Source organism: Athene cunicularia (genome assembly GCF_003259725.1).
Source record: "Athene cunicularia isolate RWA chromosome 13 unlocalized genomic scaffold, athCun1 chr13_part1, whole genome shotgun sequence".
NCBI classification, from domain to species: domain Eukaryota; kingdom Metazoa; phylum Chordata; class Aves; order Strigiformes; family Strigidae; genus Athene; species Athene cunicularia.
In genome coordinates, this window is record NW_020799117.1 from 1,272,733 (window position 1) to 1,296,089 (window position 23,357).

General features: G+C 54.3%; 1 protein-coding gene across 4 annotated transcripts in view; it reads right to left on the minus strand.

Annotated features, from left to right (window-relative positions):
- ARHGAP26 (Rho GTPase activating protein 26) overlaps positions 1-23,357 on the minus strand; it is a 157,885-nt gene that overhangs the window by 68,299 nt on the left and 66,229 nt on the right. For all 4 annotated transcript variants that reach the window (XM_026858405.1, XM_026858406.1, XM_026858407.1 and 1 more), the window contains one exon: positions 6,138-6,174. In XM_026858405.1, the coding sequence (XP_026714206.1) occupies positions 6,138-6,174 (37 nt within the window). The remainder of the gene's footprint in view (positions 1-6,137; positions 6,175-23,357) is intronic.

Consider the following 23,357-nt stretch of genomic DNA (forward strand, 5'->3'; position numbering starts at 1 on the left):
CTTCCTCCCTACATAAAGGTTTGGAAACCTTTCACATAGCAGAAGCCCCGTGGAACAGGGTGTGTGAAGTCACCGTGGGCTCCAGGGCTGAGCCGAGCACCCTGGGCAGAGGAGAGGGGAGCCGGGACACGTGGCCCACCCGCCCGCCTTGTGTTACCTCAAAGCCAAAGCCTCTCACCACAGCTGGCCCTCGAGCTGATGGGGATCCCCAGTCATGAGCTGATGGGGATCCCCGGTCACCCCTTGAGCTGCTGGGGATCCCTCCCTGGTCACCCCTCGAGCTGGGGGGACGCCTCTGCCCCCGCTGCCATCCCTCCTCCCACACAGCCTGGGCCCAGCAGACGGGAGAAGCGTCACCGGGGACCGGGGCAGAGCCACGACCCACCGCACAGGGAAGGAGCCGGATTCTCCCGCCCGCGCCTGAGGGAGGATGGCCCAGCGCGGCCGCCCGGTTCAAGACACTGAAGCCCAGAAGACAGAAAAGGCACAGCCTCAGCTCCGAACCAGACAACTGACTACGTCGGCACAGACTGGCAGGAAGGCCGTGTGGTAAGAGACACAAAACTGCATTTTACCGAGAGCGCAGCAGGAAGGGATCAGAGCCCAGGGCTGGCAGCGTCCTCCCAGGCAGGCACGTGCAATTTTACTCCTTTGCATTCCCCCTGTTCACATCATTTATTTAAACACAGATTCTCTGCTGGTGCACGATCAGCTGCCAGCTCACTGCCTGCCTATGGCTCGCACGGCGCAGTCCTTTACTAATCACTTGTTTTGAGCTCTGCTGGTGGCGTTTCTTGTGTGATGAATGGCACAAGAACCTGAAACAGTGAAACAGCTCTATTATATTTTTCTGGGCAAGCACAGCGAAGTGCTGAGCCAACATAAGCACACAAGTCGCAGGGTGCCTGTGCCATAGGATGTACGAATATCCAGAAGCTCCAGGGCCCTTTGCTGGGCACCCGGAGGCTTCCCCAGCACCGCCCCCAACCAGGCTCCAAGCACAGCTCCAGCAGAAAATCCCTCAGCGGGGCACAGCCCGCCACAGCCCAGATCACTGATAAACACAGCACGAGGTAACCTGAGTCGCAAGAAAACCATGCCCTAGACCAACCTTTTGGTACAGGTACAACACCAACCCTTCCGTACAGGCAAACCCGGCTCAGCAGGACTAATTCACCTTGGCTTAGTACTGGCCATAACCCTGATCTTACGGTGTTCCTGCACGGTGTTGTCCAGCCAACACACATCACCGCTCCGGGCTCCCTGCCACGCACTTGAAGTGCCAACCCATTCCATAAAGCAGCAGTTTTTTCCCCTCAGTCCCTTGCGGGTTTGAATGTGAGCATGAGACAGCCCCCCACAGAGCCCACCGCTCCCCACAGAGCTCACTGCTCCCCACAGAGCCCACCGCTCCCCACAGAGCTCACTGCTCCCCACAGAGCCCACCGCTCCCCACAGAGCTCACTGCTCCCCACAGAGCCCACCGCTCCCCACAGAGCTCACTGCTCCCCACAGAGCTCACTGCTCCCCACAGAGCTCACTTCCCCCCACAGAGCCCACTGCCCCCCACAGAGCCCACTGCTCCCCACAGAGCAGGCAGCCAGGATGCGCTGCCACGCAGCGCTGGGTGACCGCAGGGGTAAGAAATCACGCAGCCCTTCCGGAGGGAAGTGACCAAGCATAATCCTCCTAAGCAGATGAATAAGCTCTTCCACTCGTTGCTGAGCTCTGGATCAGGAAAGGTCGGGGATTTATTTGCAGTAGTTACATCCAGAAATAATATCTGATTAAATATCCAAAGTGCCTCTATTCATCCTTAAATTTAACTTTTAATGAGCATTGTAAAAGCTTGATTTCCCCTCTCACCGAAGCAGCTTCTCTTTATCTCATTCATTTACCCAATGATTCTGTTCAGCAACAGCACAGATCCAAGTCGGATTCGTATCTGCTGCTGTCCAGATCCCACACGTGCTCCATCCCGCCGGCAGCACAGCGATGCACAGCCCCGAGCCTTGGTCCAGCCCCTTAGACCTTGCTTAGCTCCTGTTTGATTCCATGGACCTGGCAGCTGCAGCCAGACCAAGCCGGGCCTGTCACAGCCCCATCCTTGTCCCCAGTCTCCTCCATGCCCCGACAGCAGGACTAGAGCAGAGAGAGGGTTCAGCAAGATTAACAAAAAAACTCCAAGCCCGCTCTATCAAAAACCCACCAAACAGGCCGTCAGCCAGCTGACCTCAATGAGAGCTGCCGCTGCAGCGAGGCAGAGGTGTGTGTATGGAGGGAGGGGACCCAGAGCCCACGCTCAGAAGGATTTAAACCACGGTGGAGCTGCCTCCTGCCATCACCTGGGGCCAGGCAACAGGAGAGGGAAGGCGGCGGGGAGGAGCGAGCTCCCGGGGCTGCCGCAGGAAAGTGTGGCCAACTCTTCCCAACAGACATCCCTAACCCCTGCCCTGTAGGTTTAAAACGGCCCCTCAGAGCCTATGGCCCAGGCTCCTGCTATTCCCCCTCCCTGGAGGCTCATTCCCCAGGGGAAAGATTGAAAAGCAGCTCCAGGCCAAGATATGTCTCACTGGCTCTTCGTACGAGAGCAGCGTTTCAACCCACCGCTGAGATGCAGTATTCACTGCGGTCCAGCAGAGACATTCCACATCAGCAAAGGTGACACACATGGCCTCTGTTACAGCTGTTGCACACACACACACACTTATCTGACCTTCACGCAGCATCGTATTTCGAGTGTTACTGAGCTGCTCTCATCCTGTTCTATTTTTGCCTAGCAGACTATTCCTATTTAATCCATTAATTCCTTTACTTTATGCTGATAAGGCACATCAGAGCATCGGTAAGGGGGCAAGAAGACTGAATCAGCTCTGTTCAACCTCAGGCAACCTTGCTGATTCCAGATGCGTGCGTGTCAGTCGTGGCAACGCAAGGTCAAAGCAAGCTCGTCTGCATACCCCACCACACGCTTCTGTGCCCAGCAATGAAGTGCCATGGTGATAAATGCTTTCAAAGGCTTGATGGAATGAAGAGCCACGGAGAAAGGGAGAAACCAAGCAGCAGAGGCCAGAGAGAAATGAGTTGTCAAGTCTCAAACTACCAGCCAGCTGCCAAGATTGGGAAATGAAGATGGTTGGGGAGGGCCAGGCCACCCGGAGAGGCGCACGGGGCAGTCAAGGGACGCAAGGTCTGTGAGGAGCTTCTGAAAGTAAAGACAACTTCTGATGAGGTCCTGAACTAACGGAGAACCAAGTGGATGTGGAAAAAGGAGAGGGAAATGGTGGGGAGGGGAAGGGAGAGGAGTCCTTCTGTGCTTTTCCGTGCGGTAACTGCAAATTACCTGGACTAAAGTGCAAACCAGGGCAAGTGCTCCTGGTTTGCAAACCAGCACCTCTGAATTCAGCCTGCTCGGCACCACTTCCTCCCACCTCCCAAAGATTAAAACAAATCACCCCGTAGGCTGATGGCCATCTGGCCACACAGCAGGAGGCAAAACCCAAAAGCTCTGTAAAATAAGCGACCAGAAAGCAGAGCTCACTATAGCCCCGGGAGCCTCTCTCCGACCAACGCCCGTAGGGGCAGGAAGCAGAGGGACCGAGGTGTGCAGGGTCAGGAGCTGCACCCGGACTCCACTCCATCACTGTGCTCGGTGAGCCCTCACAGGAAGCTCCTGCATCAAGGGCTGCGTGGCAGAACGCCAGTCTCCGAATCAAACTGAAGTGTAGCTGATGAGGCAAGCAGTTCGCTACAGACATGGTTTTAATGAGGACTAAAGCAGAGTCAGATGTCTGAACACACCAGCGGCAGCCCCGGTCAGAGGCGTGTGTGAAAATATAATTGTCACCAGAGAGTTCAGGAGCTCGGCTACGTCAGCAGCCTCCAGCCGAGGGTCCCACCACGCTGCCCGCAGCCGGGGAGGAGCCTACAGAGCAGACAAGGGGGATTCGCGTTTCTAAGACGGACCATCAAAATGGAAAAGGTGCTAAAAGATAAGAAACTTTGCCAAAGCCTTCTCCGCTGATTAAACCCCAGCTTTGCACTCGTCCGGTGACGACGTGCAGGGACAAACATGACGGGTCTCGTTACGCTTTGCCAACCGCTGAGCTGCTTCGGAGGGGCACGACGCCCAACCAACCTTCCCGAGAGGCACCGGCAGCCCAGGGCCGGGCTGGGAACCCACAGGGGAGGCTGGAGCCTGGGAACAAACCTGCCTTCTCCTCAAAGCCGCCGCCCGACGGGACGAGACGTTCTCCTCCGACACCTACACCCACCTCAGATTAAGCCCAGGAAAATCATGGATTCGTATGCCAGCAGCGGCCGGAGCAGCCAGCCTGCTCCTGCCCACACTCTGCTGGCACGGGCCTCACAACTCACCACGGGCAGGAGCTGGGGCTCGGGCAGGACCAGCCTGGCCAGGAGGAGCCCGGGGGCAGCCCCACCACCCAGAGAGCCCTTCCCGACAGGGACCCTAAAGAGGCATCCAGGAGCCCCGACCTGGGATCCGCAAGCTTGGCCGCTGAAGACCGGGATTAAACCATACAAATAACCCTGGGAAAGCCACGGATGCACTTGACTCGAGCTCTTCCCATCCCTCAAAGAGCCGCTGTTCCTCTGCAGGATGACTCCAGCCTCAGTCACGGCCCCGGGAGGATTTCTGGCTGATGGGAAACGTAAGATGGGAAGGTCACAGTTTGACAAGTGCTTCTTTCAGAAGCCGTAATTACTTCACCAATCCTTCTTCCCGCCCCCATCCTTAATGTTTTCCCTGCTTTTGCATCATCCCTCAACAAAGTTTAGAAAACTTTTTATTTTAACACGTTTCTTGAGCCAGATCACCACGCACTGTCTTGGCAGAGCCAGAGGTTGTGTGCAGGGAACACGGAGAGTGGTGACAGTTCATGGCCGGGGTAGGACAGAGTTGAGCAAGTCCTGTTCTCTGTGCCTCAAAAAACTCATTTTATTCCTCTGTAAAATAGACAAAAGACAGAGCTGTTCTACACAGACTCCAAACCCAGCTGGGGCATTAGCCACACCATCCTGCACGAGCGTCAGGATCAGCTGGGTCGCCCGAAGGATCCATGAGGATCAGCTGGGTCACCCGAAGGATCCATGAGGATCAGCTGGGTCACCCGAAGGAATACCCACGGGATGAGATGGATGTGCAGCTGACAACACAGAGGAGCAACAGGGAAGGGAGAACCCACTTCAGAGGGAGCAGAGAGGAGGAGGAGACTGTTCTGTACAAGGGCTGAAAATAGGTGTGAGGAACATTATCTGCAAATTATACCTATTACTGTGAGAAAAATGCTTCTACTCAGGATGAAAATGCCCCGAGGCAGCATGAAAATGAACTGTTTACTAACCATCAACCCAGGCTGGGCTCCCACATGACCAGTGACTTCGGGGGAAGGAGGGAAGGGATCAGAGTTTTGAGTATTGCAATTGTGGCAATTCAAACCTACTGGGAAATGGCTCAGTTAAGGGTTTTGAAACACAGGACGAGCCAGGACCAGATGCAACCACTCCTCTAGAAAGAAAAACAAGTGCTTTCTTGACCCAAGTCTTTGATTGCCCGAACTACAATAAAAACAGCTGCTATTTTTTTTTTTTTATTAGGGGCTCTTGTTGACAATCCTGATCAGGTGCAACCTCCTAGTCTTTATATTTTTGCTCCAATTTCCCTTTGGAAAAGGCACATTCATGCTCCAGATTCCGGTTCAGAAAGGAGAGCTGGTTGGCCCAAGATGCCACCTGCACCCGTTGGCTGTGATAAGCAGAAGCTGGACCTGAGGCACACCAGGACCCTCTGCCCTGCTGCCATGGCCTGGGGACACCAGGGCAAGGGGGGGACGCACCCCAAAGTGCCAAGGGAACAGCCCAGCTCCGCTCTCTGTGTCCCCAAGTCCCTCCACCAAGTTTCTGTGCCTGTTCCCTGCTGGGTGCGGGACCCAGCGTCTCCCTGGAGCCACCCTGCAGTCCCCAGGCTGAGCCCCGTCACCCCACAGCCCTGCTCCACGGGAGCACAGCCCGGTGTCACCGGCACCCGCAGCTCAGCTGCTCCTGCTGCCCCCCAAACTCTGCACACCACAGCACTGCCACCTTCCCCGGGGGCTGGCCCGGAAGGAAATACTTACTGCCTTCGCTCTGGTTGTCCTTGTTCGAGTTGTAAACCTGGAAAACACAAGAAGAAAGTCTTATGAAGACCCTGGCTCCACCTGGGACGGGACTGCTGACAAGCCTGGTGTCCCCCTGACCAGTGACAGCTGGCGGGAGGACCTGCCTTGACCTCCCACCGCAGCCTTCTGCATTCCCACCGCCAGGCTGCCACAGCTTTGGGGCTGGACTGCAACAGCTAGGACAGTTCTTACAAGGAGAGAATGCAAATGGGACGGACTAGGTAAAAACAGAAACTAAAGGGGCTTTTAAACAAAACAAAGGGGGTCGTTCCTCTCCGCCAAGCTCTTCTCGAAGACACACATAAAGGATATAAACTCAGAGCAGAGCAGACATCTTACACCTCTGCATCCTACGGGCATTACAGTAACATCTGGTAGGTGCAACCCCGACAAGCAGGGGGAAGCCACCCTCACTCACAATCATTTACAGCCTGAATGAGTCAGTCAGGCAAAGGGTAAGAGAGGGAAAGAAATGTCATTAATGTAGAGAGGACCTGAAACGCAGGATGAGGCAATGCACCCAACACTGCTCGTGACAGAGCCACCCTCCGCCTCAGCGCCAGGACTTCATCCCAAGACTCTCCTGCCCTCAAATATTGGTGCTCCTCCTCCTGTCCCAATCACTACTACAGCTTGGCTACTTTAAAGTTCCCATGTGTACAGTAAAAAGGAGAAGAACAATAGGAGAAGGTTTTAATCACAGTTTGAGGACGATTTAAAAGCCGCGCATAATGAAAACGGCGGCTACAAGATCAGCCTTCAGACAGGTTGCATTTCTCCAGCTTCACAGAGTAAAATGTTTTAAAATAATCCTTCATCACCCCCGAGCCCCGACAGAAACACACACACAGGCCGGCGCTCCATCAGCATCGCGAGGGGAGCCGAGCGCGGCAGCGTCCACCCGTGCAGGCTGTTGAACAAAGCCGGCGGGAGCACACCCTTCCTCTGTGGGAACAAAGCTGGGAGCCCCCTGCCACCGCAGCACCGGGAACTGATTTAATCACATGCCACCTCCAGAAATAGCAAGCGGGGAGGGAAAGTTTCCAAAGGCAATGTTGATAGCAACACCCAAGGCAGCAACGGCCAACACATCCGAGGGGAGCGGGGAGGAGGAGAGGCTCCCACCTGCCAAGGCAGGCAAGTGTTCCTCGACCCTTCCCACCACAGGACCCCAATTAACAATATTATAAAGCAATAAAATAACAATAAAATCCCCCAGGGCTCGGTTTTGGGGCCGATCCTGTTTAACACCTTTACTGATGATCTGGACGAGGGGATCGAGTGCCCCCTCAGCCAGGTTGCAGATGACACCCAGCTGGGTGGGAGTGTGGGTCTGCTCGAGGGCAGGGAGGCTGCAGAGAGCCCTGGGCAGGCTGGAGCGCTGGGCTGAGCCCAACTGGGGGAGTTTCACTGGGGGCAAATGCCGGGGGCTGCCCTTGGGCCACAACAACCCCCAGGGGGGCTACAGGCCTGGGGAGGGGCGGCTGGAGAGCTGCCGGTCAGAGAGGGACTGGGGGGTGAGAATGAGCCAGAGTGTGCCCAGGGGGGCAAGGAGGGCAACGGCATCCTGGCTGGTGTCAGCCCTGGCGTGGCCAGCAGGGACAGGGACGGGATCTGAGCCCTGGGCTCGGCACTGGGGAGGCCGCCCCTCGATTCCTGGGTTCAGTTCTGGGCCCCTCACCCCAAAAAGGCCATTGAATGACTCGAGCGTGGCCAGAGAAGGGCAACGGAGCTGGGGCAGGGTCTGGAGCACAGGTCTGCTGGGGAGCGGCTGGGGGAACTGGGGGGGTTCAGTCTGGAGAAGAGGAGGCTGAGGGGAGACCTCCTGGCCCTCGGCAACTCCCTGCCAGGAGGGGGCAGAGAGGGGGGATGAGTCTCTGGAGCCAAGGCCCCAGCGCCAGGCCCCGAGGGAATGGCCTCAAGCCAGCCTTGCATCAGCCACCCCAGACACGTTCAGGGAAGGGCAAATCTAATGGCACAGCTCAAAAGTGGGGGTTTGGGCAGAGATTGACCCCTCCACGCTAATTCCCACTCTCCCTAGGATATTTCCCGAGGAGCTCTTTCCCCCTCCTGGGGCACCTAGCTATGCAACATAAGACAAAGGAGATATTTTTGTTTGCAGGAGAAAAATCTATCACCCCACATCTGGAAACTGGGGGATGATTCAGCAGCAAAACCAGCTGTAGTCAGCAAGTGAGTTTTCCTCCAGGAATAGCGTTTATATCAAGAAAATAAAATAAGTGAAAAGGGAAGGAAACCACCAGCAGGCTCCTCTGCCGGTGGTGCTGTTGAGCAGCCCTGGCCACAAAGACAATTTTCCCTAAAGAAGTTTTTCTCTCCGACTTCAGTGTTGAGGGCTTGTCGAAGGGACGAGGGAGAGAGCTCGGGGGGACTCTTACCCAAAGGCTTGCAGGCGCACGGGATCCCACGCAGACCCCAAGCCCTGTGCTCTGCCCTGCCTCGCTCCTGTGTTTGGGACACCAAAATATTTTCCAGTTCTCCTGGGTGAACCCAGCTTTCAGCCACTTGCTCTGGCCCCTGACCCACGTCCCAGCACAGATTTGCTACCTGCTGGGTTCCTCCGCTGCCCAGGCCCACAGGACACGGTGCCCGGCACATCAGCCACAGGGAGAAATGTGTCTGCCTGAATATTCCTCCAGTTCGGTTACATGAAACAATAGAGGGGTTGTTAGTCATCAGTTCTTCAAAAAAGGGAGAAGGATGGACAAGGAAGCACAATATACTTCTGCTGTTAATTGCGAAGTGTGTGCACAGTGAAAGGAAATTTCATGCAGAGGTCAACTATGCAACCATAAAACAAGGAGATACTGTCACCCGACATCCATCTTATTAAGGAGAAACCTTTGATTCATTGTCAGCGTGTTAATCTATTAACACAACTCTGCAACATCAGGGTTTTAACCAAGCCCCAATTCTGTAGTATCATTTCCTTTTCCAAGAAAAACATTACTTTGAAAAAAGAAATCCTTTCCCCATACCGCCTCAAGCCTTCTGAAGAGAGAGATTTTTCAGGATAAGAGAAAGTTTCCAAGATTGAAGAAAGGTCTGCTCTGTATGGGGCCCAAGAGCGACGCTCCCCCAGCACCCCAAGGGCCGACATCTGCCCCGCTGTCACAAACGTGCCCTCAGTGCCCCCAGACCGGGCTGGCCCGGCCCGCAGAGACCCCGGGGGGTCTTGGCATGGCAAAGGTCACCTCGGCTTTATGGGTATTAATATTCTGCTCTTTCCAAAATAGCTTTGATAATATGCAGGGGTTAAAGCACAAGGATGCATTTTAAGATTAAGCCTCATATGCAAGTCAGTCAGCCGGTGGACCAACTCCGTGCGAAAGGCTGCTGCATTTTAAAGAGGTTCTTACTATTCATTATACCCGAGTCTCCATTGATTACTGACAAAAATAAAGTTACAGATTGTTCAGACAGAAGCGTGTTTCCCCTGCACCATCCTCCCTGTGACTCCACCACACTGTTACACTGTCAATTCATCTTTACAGCACCACAGAAAATTATAAATCCAATCTTCTGCCAAGGGACGGAGGCCCTGAGCTCCCTGGTGCTCCCCGGGCGCTCCCAGCCCCCCGATGCTGGGAACAGGCTCAGCCACCCAGTCCAGGACAGAGAAACTCAGCACGGCTGGGGAGAGCCCCAGGGAGCCCCACAGCTGGCGGGATGCTGGGCCTGTGTTCCGAGCGCGGAGATGAACGAAGCCCTCTGTATAGAGGCTGTGAAGCCACCTGTGGCCTCCCAGGCCCCCCCTCGCCCCTCGCGCAGAAGCACGGTAGACGCAGCCAGTGCAGCACCTGCGGCCGTTTCGGTGGCTGTTTCTCCTTTGCCACGTTTGAATCCAGCCCAGGGCCGCCGTCGCCCTGCTGCCTGCCCTCCACACCAAGCCCGGCTCTGCCCCAGCCACCCGCGCCGGCTGCTCTGCCAGGAAACCCCTCGCCTGGCTGCGTAAGGGACTCAAATACTTCCCCATCGGATTTGGACGGCAAAGGAGCGAACACTCATGAAATGGTTGTGCAATCTCCACGGCAGTGCCTGCTGCCCTGCTGCACTTGCTGCTGGCAGTGCCCGGACGGGCATCACCGGGGCACAGGCATCACTGGGCCATGGGCATCACCGGGGCAGGAGCATCACCGGGGGCACCGGCTGCCCCGGACACAGAGACTGCCGTGCCCGGGGTGGGCACACAGCATCGAGACGTGCAGCTGTGGCCACGTCTGGCCCGGCAGAGATGGGACCCAGACTGGGAGTGCTCAGCCTTCAAAACCCTTCTCTAAACCCTCTTCCAAACAACTCCCAAGCAAAGAGAAAGGGAGATATATTTTTTTCCCCCTCCCACAATCCCCTCTCCTGCATTTCTGGGCACAGTTCTGGCTGTGCAGGCTGTCTGGTGCGGGCTCACGGGGCTCTGGTGCTTGTGCCAGCCTAAGAGCGAAGAGGTAGCGGGGCTACACCTCACAGGGTAACAGCATTCAACAGGCAGCGTGCGGGAGGTTTGCTGAGAACTGGCAGTTCTGCAGACGCGCACATCGCCCAGGACAGAGCCAGATGATAAACCACCATAAAATAGGTGTATTTGTATACGCGCACACACCTCTTGCCTGTTGGCAGCACAACTCTGGAGAAAACAGACCTAAACCCAGAAAGCTTCTTGTGAAGTAAAAAAGCTTCTTTTGCTTTTCAGTATTAGTCACTGATGAACGGTAGGAAATTTGAGAGAAGAAAGCATTTGCCAAGAGGTGAAGAGCCCGTGTCCCACGTACCGCGTGTGGGAACAGGCTCAGTTATAAAACTCACAAAACTCGGGCTAGTGACTAACTTGGAGACAAATCCCTACCCTGCAGCACCGCAGTCGTTTTAACATCACGCTCTCACTAATTATTCCCATTTGATTGTATCTTCAGAGCCCAAAGGTCTTTACTAGGAAGTTTCAGAAGTGGTATGTACAGAAAAAAAAAACAAACAACCTAACCTAGTACAAAACTTGCAGACCTTGATGCCTCGAATTTAGTTTTCTAAATTCATGCTGTAGATGGTCAAATATCCTGAACAAAACCAGACTGCACCTTTTTAGTGGAAGCTACTGCTGCTTAATTTCTGCAGAATCACTGCTGTTTGGAGGCTTTAAACAAGGACTTTATGACTTAATATTGTAAAATCCTGAGATACATCTGTAAGTAATCCAGAAGCGTAAGTTTTCCAAGAGCACAACAGAAGTTGCAGATCATTATTATTTTGAAATCTTCCTGCAAAGTTAAAATCCCCCCCTCAGGACACCTGAGCTATGCTCAGTTATTAAGTCAATATTTAAGATAATTGATCAAAGAACAAGCTAATTCTTCCCGATGGAGTGTTTCACCAGATACACACCATGTTTTGCAGAGGAAACAGTTTTATAGAGATGATTAAGAGGCCTGCGATGCTCAAGGGCGTGCCGAGCCACCCGCTGCGCCCACTCGCGCCCTCCCCGCAGCCACAGCCCGTCGCTTCCTCCTCGGTTCACGTCTCCAACACCCCGTGGAGCAAAGCACGGGCAGAAGCAGCAGTGCAGGCCACGGGACCCACTCCAGGCCCCCCCTCAAACTTTCTGTCCTTTCCACATAGCAACACCTACCCTGGAGCTGTGGGTAAATCCACAAACTGTGGATTTTCATTTTAAAAAATCCTCCAATAATCACCATCCGTAGCCTAAAATCCTTCTGCAGCCACCACTGCCAGCCCGGTGCCACCTCCTGCTCACACACGGATCAACCAAGAAGGATCCAACCCATCCGCTTCCCAACCTGATTCTATACAAACCGCACACACAAGGGGCAAGCAGGTACGTGGGGCTTTCGGGATGAAACTGGGTTGTGGGAAAGGAAAAGGAAAAGGAAGGAGCTGCGGTTTGGAAGGGGAACTAAGAAAAGATGATGTTGAGTAATTTGATGTTTACTTCCTCATTTCAGGGTTCACACTGGCCACCCACGATGTCTATTAACCTCCGCAATACATTAACTGCGCTTTCATACGGCAGTTGTACGCGTGCACGCATCCTTTGTACGAATACGCTACATTTCACACACAAAACAGGTTTTGATTTCAAATTCAAAATGGCCCAACCTAAGCTGTATCCCCCGGAGGTTGCACCGTGTTCAGCACAGTCCCCAACACCTTTCAGGTTCCAACATTGGCATGAAATGCTGCCCAAATGGCTAAAATCTAGAGGAAAGAATTGTGTGGGAGGCAGCAGGGATTTCTAAGCAGCAGCAGGGCTGGCAGCTCTGCTCTGCAGCCGCAGGCAGAGGCATCACCATTTGATCTCAAATCACCCTTTGAGAAGGAACCCACCATTTTGGTCGCCTAGTCCGTGTCTGGGCGTGGAAGATTCCACCTCGTGATCCTCTTAGTAGTGCTGGGACCTACCCTTCAACCCAGACTTTCCATTCAGACTAAAACTACTGTCAGATTAGGCCGGTCCTGCCAGATTTCCTTGGTCTCCCTGGAGGAGCACAGTGTTTGCAAAGCCCTGAGCAATAGGAGGAAATGCTGCAGTGTTATGCAATTTCCTTGTGATTCATATTCAGAAATCCTCAAAACAACCACGAACGAGTTTTTCAACTTTTGGCTCAGAAGATGCACAAGCCAGAAGAGTATAAATAGAAATCATTATATTCCCTCGGAATCGGTAGTCCAGCTGGCTTTGCCAGCCACCCAGGGACAGGTTGTGAAGGCACGGGCAGGAGGAGCACAGACATTTTACACGGGGTGTTTTGCAACCTTTTCGTAAACGAAAAAGGAAAATGGGGTGAAAAACAGCATGCAGGCTGGAGCCCAGCCACTCGGATTGACTCAGATGGTGCTTGGTGGGGTGGTGACTGCAGCGCCCTGGGGCTGCAGAGCAGCCGCTGCACGAGGGCCCGCTCAGCCCCGCAGCAGTAACACGTGCTGGGACTCCTGCACATCCCTTTTCCTACCCGTTCAGTTGCCCTGCGTGAGAGGGACAACAGCCCGGCTGCTTGGAACAAGCCTTTTCTCTTAATCTCTTTCTCACCTGGACACCAACACTGCACCTGATCACTCCCCGCAGTCCAGATCCTAAAGCCCTCGTCCCCTTCGGAGCACAACACGAACTGAAACGCATCAAGATCCGTCCTGGAGAATTTGTTTCCAATCCTACACAAGGAGTTGGAAGCCTGAGAAGCAGCAACCGTTAAGGAAAAGATTTATGAAAATTATCCTGCAGTGCCTGGCCAGAAATCCCTTCAGGATGATGTGGCACAGCTCAGGTGCCCCAGGTGGCTCAGGTGCTTGTAGGAGGCCAGAGAGGACTAACTCTTGAGCTCACTTAAAGCTCTGGCAGCACAAGAAAATCCCCTCTGATGAACTGTAGTGCAGGTGATGTACATAAGGACAAACAGGTTTTGCGTGGAGATCTTGGGTAACCCACAGTGACTTCAAAAGAGCAAAACTTCAGTGAATTATTGAGCACGCTCAGCTTAAAAGGTGGCGTTGTTTTGTTTCTGCTGGTTTTACTGCCAAATACTCCATTATTTTCACAGCAATTCAAGGGAAAAATAAAGTGAAAAAATAGCATTTTCAAGCCTAATTTTAGCCCATAGGGGCGGCGTATTTTCTCTGACCGCGCAGACTACAAGGAGTTACCTCCTCGCTTCCCCAGACTGCTGTTGGATGGAAGCACTTCCAGGGACTCCAGAGAAAGGCCAACCTGTGGGTTACCCATTTCTTCTGGCCAGGCACGTTAGCGCTCAGTTTTCTTTTCCTGTGGCTGTAACTGCACTTCTGTCTTTCCGTGTTATTGCCAGAACTGGCCTTCATGAAGCCAGGCAGCCTCCAGCCCTCCCTACCCGCTCTCGCCCGGTCACGCACACCGTGAGCCCCTTTCCCTCGGGAGCGACGCCGGAGAAGTTGGTTCTTCGCTTTGCTCTCCCACGCCACAGGAGGAAAGAGGGGAGAAGGTGCTGCCCTGTAGACGGATGGCAGCTTGCCCTGGGGAACCCCAGAAAAAAAAAACATCGCTCCCCTTGCCAGGAACACTTTGTGCGTCGTTTCGCTGCTCAGGCTGCCGCAGCAACGCTCCGGCCGCTGGAGCCGGGGAGCACGCCGAGTGCCCCGCGTCCTCCCACCTGCGTGCCCGCGGGAGGTCGTGGTGCCCCCGCTCAGCCCCGCGGGCACAGCACGACGCTGGTTTCACACCTGGCTTCGGTTCCTCTAACAGCGCCCCACAGCTGAAGGGAACCACCTCGCCCTCCGCACGCTCACAGCCGCGCTCTCCCACCTACACGGCCGCACAGGGAGTCTGATCCAGATGAAAATTAATCTAGCAAGCCAGTTATTAGGATTATTATTACTTGACAGCCTGCAGCCAGATCAGGTTCACAGCGTGGGCACACAAAGTGTTGGTCCAGCACCAGAGACACAGAGAATGAACAGCCGAGGATGGAGCTGGGGGCAGGCTCCCCGCTGCCCACCGTGCCCAGACGGGGACTGACGCGTGCACAGCAGCTCACCTGGAGGCACCCCCGGACCCACGAGCACCCCTCCAGCCCTGCTGTCAGCCCCACGCCCCGCCTGCTGCCACCCAGAGCTGAACGGGACTCGGGGCAGCACCACGACGCTCCGGCAAGCAGGGGCTAGTGGCTCGGCCGCAGGCTCCCAGCCCTGTCCCTGCAACGTCCCACCTCCCGCCGCGTGCGCAGGAGTGCCCGGAGCTGGGCCAGAGTCCCCGGGGCTCCCCGACACGAGCTGGGGTGGGCACGCCTGGGGAGGGGAGGACAGCGCACCCCCTGGCCCCTGCAGCAACGGGGAAGGGGGGAAGAGGAAGGAAGAAAGAGAAAAAGAAAAGAGCAAGATGGGCACGGGTCCATACCACGCCAGGCAGATCCTCTGCACCTGACGCCCGAGCAAGCTTGGCACACCAGCGCGGAGCTGCTAGGCTGGGACACGGCCCAGAAGCAGGATGCCAGCAAAGCAGAGAGCAGGAAGGCTCATGTACAAAAAAGCATATTTCCTTGTTAAAAGCAGGACACCTGGCAACCTTGATGAAATCAGCCCTTGTTTCTGGCTCTGCCTTATCAACCCTGTTCTAATTCTGTCTGAGAGCCAGGTTTTCATACTACAGGCAGGATTTTCAGAGCTAGACTACACTGTGTTGTGGCTAGAAATAACCTTCCTTGCTCTCTGAGCCAGAACGATAGAGATAGGAGTAAGATCTTTCCCAGCCCACATCCCTGCAAACCTCCCCGCAGGGGGAGGGGAGGAAAAAATATGCCTTTGCTTCCCAAGTGAAAGACTTGGCAGGGCAGCAGAAACCCGCTGCGAAATGCTGGTTTATGTCATTCAAATGAGGGCTGTTCATTTGGAAGAAGGTGGCCCAGGGTCCCTGGCAGCGCCTTCCTTCCTTCCTTCCTTCCCTCCCAACCTACTGTTCAGCGCTGAACTAATGCATTGCAGTCGGAGCCACCCCCCCACCTCGCTTCCCTCCTTCTCTCTCCCCCTCCTTCCTTCCAACATAAATTTCAGCTCAGAACTTCCACCGATGCCTGAGCCTGATTAAAAGACTAAAAAAAAAAAAAAATATCTATCAAAAGTGAAGCATCTGGGGGCTTGAATCCTCTACATGGGTCTTGCTCTTCTGTCTCTCCATGCTGAACTAAATGATGGTTCTAATTAAAAACAAGCCCACGTTTTATTACAAGTGCAGGCATTCCCAAGAGCCTCCAAAGCCGAAGCCGACCGGGCTACCCGCCAGCCATCTGGACTGCTTAGCTCAGCGCAGTTATATAACCCGCTGTGTTTGTCACCCGAGGAAAAAATTACCTGGGTCAACCCAAGGAAAAAAATCACCTGGGTCAAACTACCAACCTAGCATGGGTAGGAAAGGGAAAAAATCAAGCCGCAGACACTTTGGGAGAAAAAACATGGGGGTAGGTGGAAGCGACGGGGAGCAAAGCATGTTAGATGTACAGCAGTCTCTAGAATAACGTAACTAAAGGTCAACTGGTTTAGAAAAATACATTTTTGGAATATCTAAAGCGTTTAAAGTTTCACAGAGCAGCATTTTTAAGCAAGTCCAGCGGAGCAGATACGTTCAGATCACGCAAGTGACTGATTAAGAGCGAAAACTTCTACTAGTTTAACAGCTTCCCCTAAGTTTTCTAGGATGCTTGAGCAACAACTTGCACATCCTCCTCCGCCAGCTATCTGCGCTGGAGTCCAGCCAGCTTCTCACTCTCCCTCTCTCCCGCAAGCACACACGCCCTTCCTCCTTTCAACGTCTACTGACGAACAAGGAGCCTGAACACATCAAAACCAACCTAATTTTAAATGACAGTGTCGTCTTTATTTTTAAAATAACTGTAACGCAGACATGCCTCGCGTTCCTCCTCTGCGAAAAGTTTTGACACTGCCCAGTTGTTCTGAACAATGGCCTGTGGTTTAACGCCAGGACTGCAACATCTCTGAGGAGAGACCACTTTTAGCCCTCGATGCTGGGGGGGACACCGGGTCGGCCGTCAGGCCGGGTGTGCGGGCAGCGCAGCCCGCGGTGGGGACACTGGGGCTCTGGGGGAGTCAGCAGGAAGGGGACCACGACCCCACGCTCACCAACCCTGCCCTCCGCACCCTGGGAGACCGCTGCGAGCCCCGGGCAGGCTCCGTGAGCCCCGGGCAGCCGCCGAGGTACTTTCCTGAAGCAGCCCCGGGATGCCGCATGGGCTCGCAGTGCCCCTTCGCCTCCCTGGCGCTGGGAGCCAGCCCGACAGAGACCTGAATGCTCTCAGCGCCCCTCTCCAAAACTGCAGCAGGACATTTACCCCTTTGCAGACATGACTTGAAATTCCAAAGCGCTAATAACGCCCCCCCCACCCCCACCTCGGGAAACTACTCACCCCCAGCACGTACACAGCACCACGAGGAGCGTTTCAGCCCCGTGGCATCCACCGAACGCTGGCTGAGGGTCGCGTGGGGCACGTCCACCCTGCACGCTGCTGCAGCCCGAGCCCGGCGCACGAGCCGCCCTCCCCGGCAGCGCCGTGCCCGCAGCCTGCCCGCTCCTGCCAGAGCCCAGCCCCGCTCCCCGGCTCCGTGCAGGCACGGCGCTGCAGGGGCTCTGCCAGCAGCTGCCAACCGAGGGTGGCACGGGAAAGGGACCAGAGGGACAAAAAGAAGATGATTTGAAAACAGCTGGAGTTTCGAAGGGCGGACTTTCTTTTGATGCTTAAGGTAGGAGGAGGAAAAAGCCTGGGTCAGGGACCATGGTGGGACTGTAGCAGGACAGTAAATCACTGAAACGCAAGGACCAATAAAGGTGGAAGGAAAGAAAGAGGCCGATTTTGCAACTGATTCTACAATGAACTTCATGACTTTTATAAAGTAGAATAAAAGAACAGTCTGTTCAAACTTGGGGAGAAGTTTGTTCTACCAGCATGGAGCTATTCCATGAATTTCTACATGCTCCTCGAATTGTCTGCTCAAGTATCTCTAAGCAGAGGTGACACGAGCAGGGAGGAAAGGCAAGCGAACGTACTCTCTGGTCTTTCACTCCAGTAAGTGCTTTGTGCCTCCCCACACAGCTGGACAGATGTGGCCGGCGGGTGGACAGCCGGGTTCATACCAGAGCGGTGTGAATGTGAAATCGCTTGATGCAACCACTCTGCAACCTCTTCTGCAGCGGGTTTGCCCGTCCAGGCCCAGAGTTACGGACAGGTTACCACACGTCAGCTGATCCCTCCCGCTCACACACACCGTGCTCGTCGACAGCACGCTGCAGTTCAAATTCCATCAACCAGCTGTTGCCAGGGACTCTGCAAACTCAAGTCACCTCTCACCACCACCCCTCACCTCCTGGCCTGAACCAAAGGAAAATAAAATCTACAGCTGCCGGCGGGTGTCCCACACAGCAGGGGCGTGCAGATCTGTGACCAGACCTGCGCTCAGACCCCCAGCCCTCCTCCTCTGTGTGTTTGCCTCGGGCGGGTATCAGCAGTAAGATAATACAAGAGGAGATGGGCAGCTGCCAACACTTCCCCAGCAGAGCCAACATCTCCCAAAGGGAGAGCGGAACCCAACTCATGTCATGGGACCAACCATCCTCGTCTCCAAGTAAAGCTCAGCTTTCAAAGCCGACCTGTGCAGCACAGACCTCTATGAAGAGTGTCGTGGCAAAGCTGGCGACAGCAAAGATTGTGTTAAAGAAATGACGAGGGATTCTTGCACAGGAGATGAAAACCAGTGAGCAGCCGCTGCTCTGCTCCTGAATGTCCCCACAACTGAGCTAGAAGAAAGAGAAGAGGTCACAAGCTTTCCAAAAGCCAGTGGGATAGCACTTTTAGGTGTGCAAAAACAGTCCGGAGGGCCCTTTTCTCTTTTTAAGATGATCTAGAATCCCTCTCTCAGTATTTTTCTCTTTATGACCTAAACAGCTTCTTAAGCACAGGACAAAAACCAGTCAGCCTGAAGCAGCAGTGATTCTGGCGGGGTAAGCTATCAACCACTGAAGCAGCATTTGCTGGAAACATAAATAAAAGCCTGAAGTCAAGGCCTAGGACCTCACTGGCTTAAGTGCTTTAGAAACAAAATAAAAGCCTATAAACTCAATGTAAAGTTACTGCTTTTATAGGCTTAAAATAGGTTATGAAACAGAAGAGGGAGAAGGGAACAGCGCTAAGAGCATGTGATACAAAAACTAACATGGAACGTGACAAATTATCATTTGGTCTGAAAGCACTGGCTGATTCACTGAGGATCCTTTTCTACCACCTCGTCCCCAGAAAGGACAAAGAACTTTTTGAGGCAAAAGTTTTGAACTGTGGGACACAAAAAAAGCCAAGCAGTGGGCCAGGCTTTGCTGCCAAGCTGGCAGTGGGGCTCACCATCGCTGCAGCCGCACGGGACAGAGCTCACGGAGACAGAGGTGCTGCTCTCGAGGCAGTGCCGATGCTCCCAGGCGGCGCGAGAGCACGGGCGAGCCCGCAGCTGCGGTTCAGGGAAAGTTCACTAGGTTGTCTGGGTCAGGGAGCCAATTAGAGGCAAAGAGAAAAAGCAAACAGTAGAAACTTAGAGATTGAGAGGGGGCAGAGCGGGGAAAAAAAGTCCCGTTCAGCAAAGAGAGACGGGGAGATGGAGAAGCAGCAAACGGAATGAGTCAAGTCATGGAAAACAGAACAGAAAGAAAGAATTTGCCATAAGCAAACAAACCCGGACAGTACGAAGGCCACGAAAAAACTCCAGATAAAGCAGATACAAATAACCATCTTTCACTGGAAAGCCCACAGAAACACACGTCCATGGGATCGAGAGGGCAAAACGATCAGCAGGGAAAAGGCTGCGAGGAAACCCGCTGAAGGGACAGACACGGACCAAACCCTGGAGAGCACCAGAGGAGCGACACGACGGTCGCTCCCACACCTCGCCCACAGGCTCTCCGTGCAAGGGGACAACAGCCAAAGACCACCTCTAGCCAAAGGCGTTCTGTGTGAGGAGTTCTCTAGTGCCTCTAAGAGTTCACTTTCCTCGGTGCCTCCCAATGTGTAGGCAGTGCCCTCAGAGAAAGCGCTGCTGACATCATCGGCAGCCGGAGCAGTTGGTCCCCGAGTCCTGCCCGAGGCTGGGGCGGCAGCAGCTGCGAACGCGCCATCCTAAGCACACGTCGCCGGGGCCGTCTCCACCACCGAGGGGGTTTTTCAAGCTCTGCTGGAAGCACTTAGCTACAGAGGTAATGAGTGCAGTACCAAAACCAATATAGAAGAAGAAAGTGACCTCCAAGGAGTGGGAGATGAGATGAATTAAAACGATCAAGCAGATCCGCAGCGAGTCCCGGCGCAACACGAGGAGGTTGGGAAGGAGGCGGATGGCTGGTGCCCAACTGTCCCCCTGTGCCGGCGCGGGTGGTGGGACTGAAGCCCTTCAAGTGAATTTATGTTTTGAATGAGCCAAAATGACAGGAATGCCGAGGTTGAAAGCACTGGATTGAGTTCAAAAGACATCATTTCCACTGGGAAATAAATCTCTCACCATTTTGTATAATTAGACATGGAAAATGAAAAACAATTTCAGAGAGAATTCCCAGAAGCAATATCCGAGAAGGAGGCGGGAGGCGAGGGTGCTGCGTGTTGGACAGGAATGCAAGGCTGGGCTTTGTTGTTACGCTGGGGTTTGCTATAAAAACACAACACTGCATCTCCAGAGCAGCAACGCCGAAGGAGCTCCAGCACCACCGAGCCACGGTCAGAGCGGGAGCGCGGCCGAGGGGCCGGACAGGCCCACGGCGGTGGGAACTCCTGCTCCTCTCACCACACCAAACCAACCCCCGGCACCCACCGCAGGGACCCCGGGACACGCCAGGCCCAAACCAGAGTGACACAAGGTGGTGGCAGTGGTCACCATGGAAACGCCCAGCCTCAGGCCTGGAGACCACGGACGGAGAGGAGGGGAGAAGGACCCCCATAGCTGGGGAGGGAGGGAGACGCCGCGAGACCTGACAAGTTCTGAAGGTTTACTCTGATTAAACACTGCCTGCTCCCAAAATTATCAGTTGCTTGTTTGGGGGCAGCAGCGGAAGGAAGGCAGAGGAACAGCGGAGGGAAGCAGCTCCAATTTTGGGCTGTGCCGGCTTTTGGGGACAAAACTGGGAAGTGAGCGCTTTTCCCACCCCGTGCAGCACGAACAGCCCCGGCCATGGGAGCTGGGTGGCAGGCACTGGCTCTGGGGGGACACATCGCGCCCCCAAACCACAGCCCCCTGCGGCGGGTGGGCGAGGGCAGCCCCAGACACCCCGCAGAGCCCCTGGGGTGCAGCGGGGGCTGGCCTAGCCCCGCTGGGGCACAAGTGCAATGAGCGGGCTGGTCTCAGCTTGCCATCTAGTGGAGAGCGGCCGTAGGGCCTCCTCCACGCTCGCCCTGCTCCATTTTGTGCTGCCCGCAGCGCTGGGGGACGAGCCGGACGAGCCCGAGCTCCGCTCCCAACGCAGCCCAGGGACACGACATCACCCCGTCACCCAGTGCCAGGGTGGCCGCCACGGCCCCAGCGAGGCCCAGGGTGGCCCTCGTGGATGTGAAGCCGAGGAGGAGCTGAGCCGGGTCGTGGCCGGGAGCCCCGAGGTGGCTGCCGAAAGGAAATCGAGTCCTTCACGCCCGCCATGATGTGTCTGATCGCCCCGAGCTCCCGCTGGCTGCAAGCGAGAGCCCTCGGCACCCTGTAGAAAGGGGCTGTTGAACACCCCACCGCCAAGGAAAGGTTCCGAGTTCTTGTGCTGGTGCCACTCAACTGTCCCCCACAGCCCTCAGCTTCGCCCGCTCGGCGGCCACACAGCCCAGCAGCGGAGGAGCAGACACGACAGCCTGGGTGGGCACGAGACCCTGGGAGGTTTCTAGACATCAGAGCGGTGAGGTCCTGGAATTGTCTTCCAGAACAGGAGCAGAAACCTTATTTGCCTTCCAGAGGACGGAGCTTCATCGCACTAAGAGTGCCAGGAGGAACAGGCCCCTTCCAGTACGACAGGTCCGACCCCGGGGAGGTCCCAGGACAAAAAGCTTCTGCCAGGCTGGCCTGGCTGTCCATCCAGTGACCAGCCTCCAGCTTCCCGAAGCACACGAGGGACTTTGTACTTTGTTCTTGCCTTTGCGAACTTGCAGATTATGTTAAAGAACTGCAGAGAGGGTAAGGGGAGCTGAAGGGAAGGAGAAGGCATTGCTGATGTGTCACCATTTCAGAGCCCGTCCTCCCTCCCCGGCAAGGGCATGAGACCGACTGCTCGCCCCCGGCCCGCGGCGCACTCGGCTGTGCAGCACCAACAAAACCAGCTCCGATAGGAAAGGCTGGCTGTATTTTATAGACTTGTATTGCTTTAAAGAACAAAAAGGAAAAACAAAAGAAATCGAGCAAAGGGCAGCACAATGCAAGTGCCACAACAGCACTGCTCAGGTCCCAGCCATGTCTTATGGACTCGGACAGGATCACAGCCGGTTGCGTTTGCCGTTTCACACCGACTCCTCCATCACCACTCCGGATTAACACAGCTCAGCCGGGGCAGGAGCGAACACGTTTCGTACCCTTAACCCTCTACACACCCTTACCTCGCTAGGGCCGCTTTCCTGGAGAAGCGCTTTCATGTCCCAAACACTTCAAATCCAGCATCCCACTTCTGCCCTCACTGACATGAAAAGGATTTCTAAGATTACCGACCTGCTCGGGAAGTAAGAGCAGGAACCGCTGACACCAACATCTCCCTTTTGGCTGGCATGCTCGCTGCAGACTTGGCAAGCAAAGCCACAGCCTTACTAGAACGCTTATCTTGTTCAGTTCTTTGCCACAAAGCAAACAGCCTAATTTGTGCCTCTCTTAATCCTACAGCCTACCACAGCCGCCGCTATGAGCCAACACAGCTTTTATTTTTGACTTTGGCTCCAACAAAGTTTCAAAGAAACACTCTGGCCTCTACCATATACATTAGCAAACTGCATCACCAGAGGAGAAAAACCGTAGGAAACTTATCCCGAATAGCCTAACAAAAATGAACGCAACGGCTCTCTTATGGAGTTCGTATTTTCTCCTATTTCCAGCCTCTGTAACATAAAAGAAAACCCAAAGTCAACATAGGGGGTTTAGCCAAATTAATAACAAGTGGTAAGAGTTAACAGACTGACGATAGCTATCTGGAGACTGCTTTGACTGCAAGATATATAATAAATCTTTTCAAGTTGTGACAAATGTCTTGGCTAATGCAGCCCACAGTCTATGTTTAGATCTTACTAAAATGTAATACAGCATTTGGTTTTAGTTTTTTAATTATAATTAAGAAACAAACTCCAGGCCACTTTATTCTCTCCACAGTCCAAATCTGCACATGGAATTACTGTCCCCACTGTGCCAATCTTTCCCACACTCAATATTCAAATCAAAGGAAAACCAGACATTCTTTCCAGTAGGGTTTTTTGGTTACAGTAACATAGTCAAAGCATAGAATGGATATTTCTAGGAGTCCAGAGGTTAAATCCTTCTCTCTTGCTCAAGGTAACATCCTACACCCTGGTGTTGCGAGATAAGAACCCAAACAGAACAGACAACTCCACTTTTGATGGATCAGGGAGGATAACCGAGGACAAGGAGCCACCTCGTCTGTCAGCACACACCATCTTCGCCAGTCAAACGCCTCTT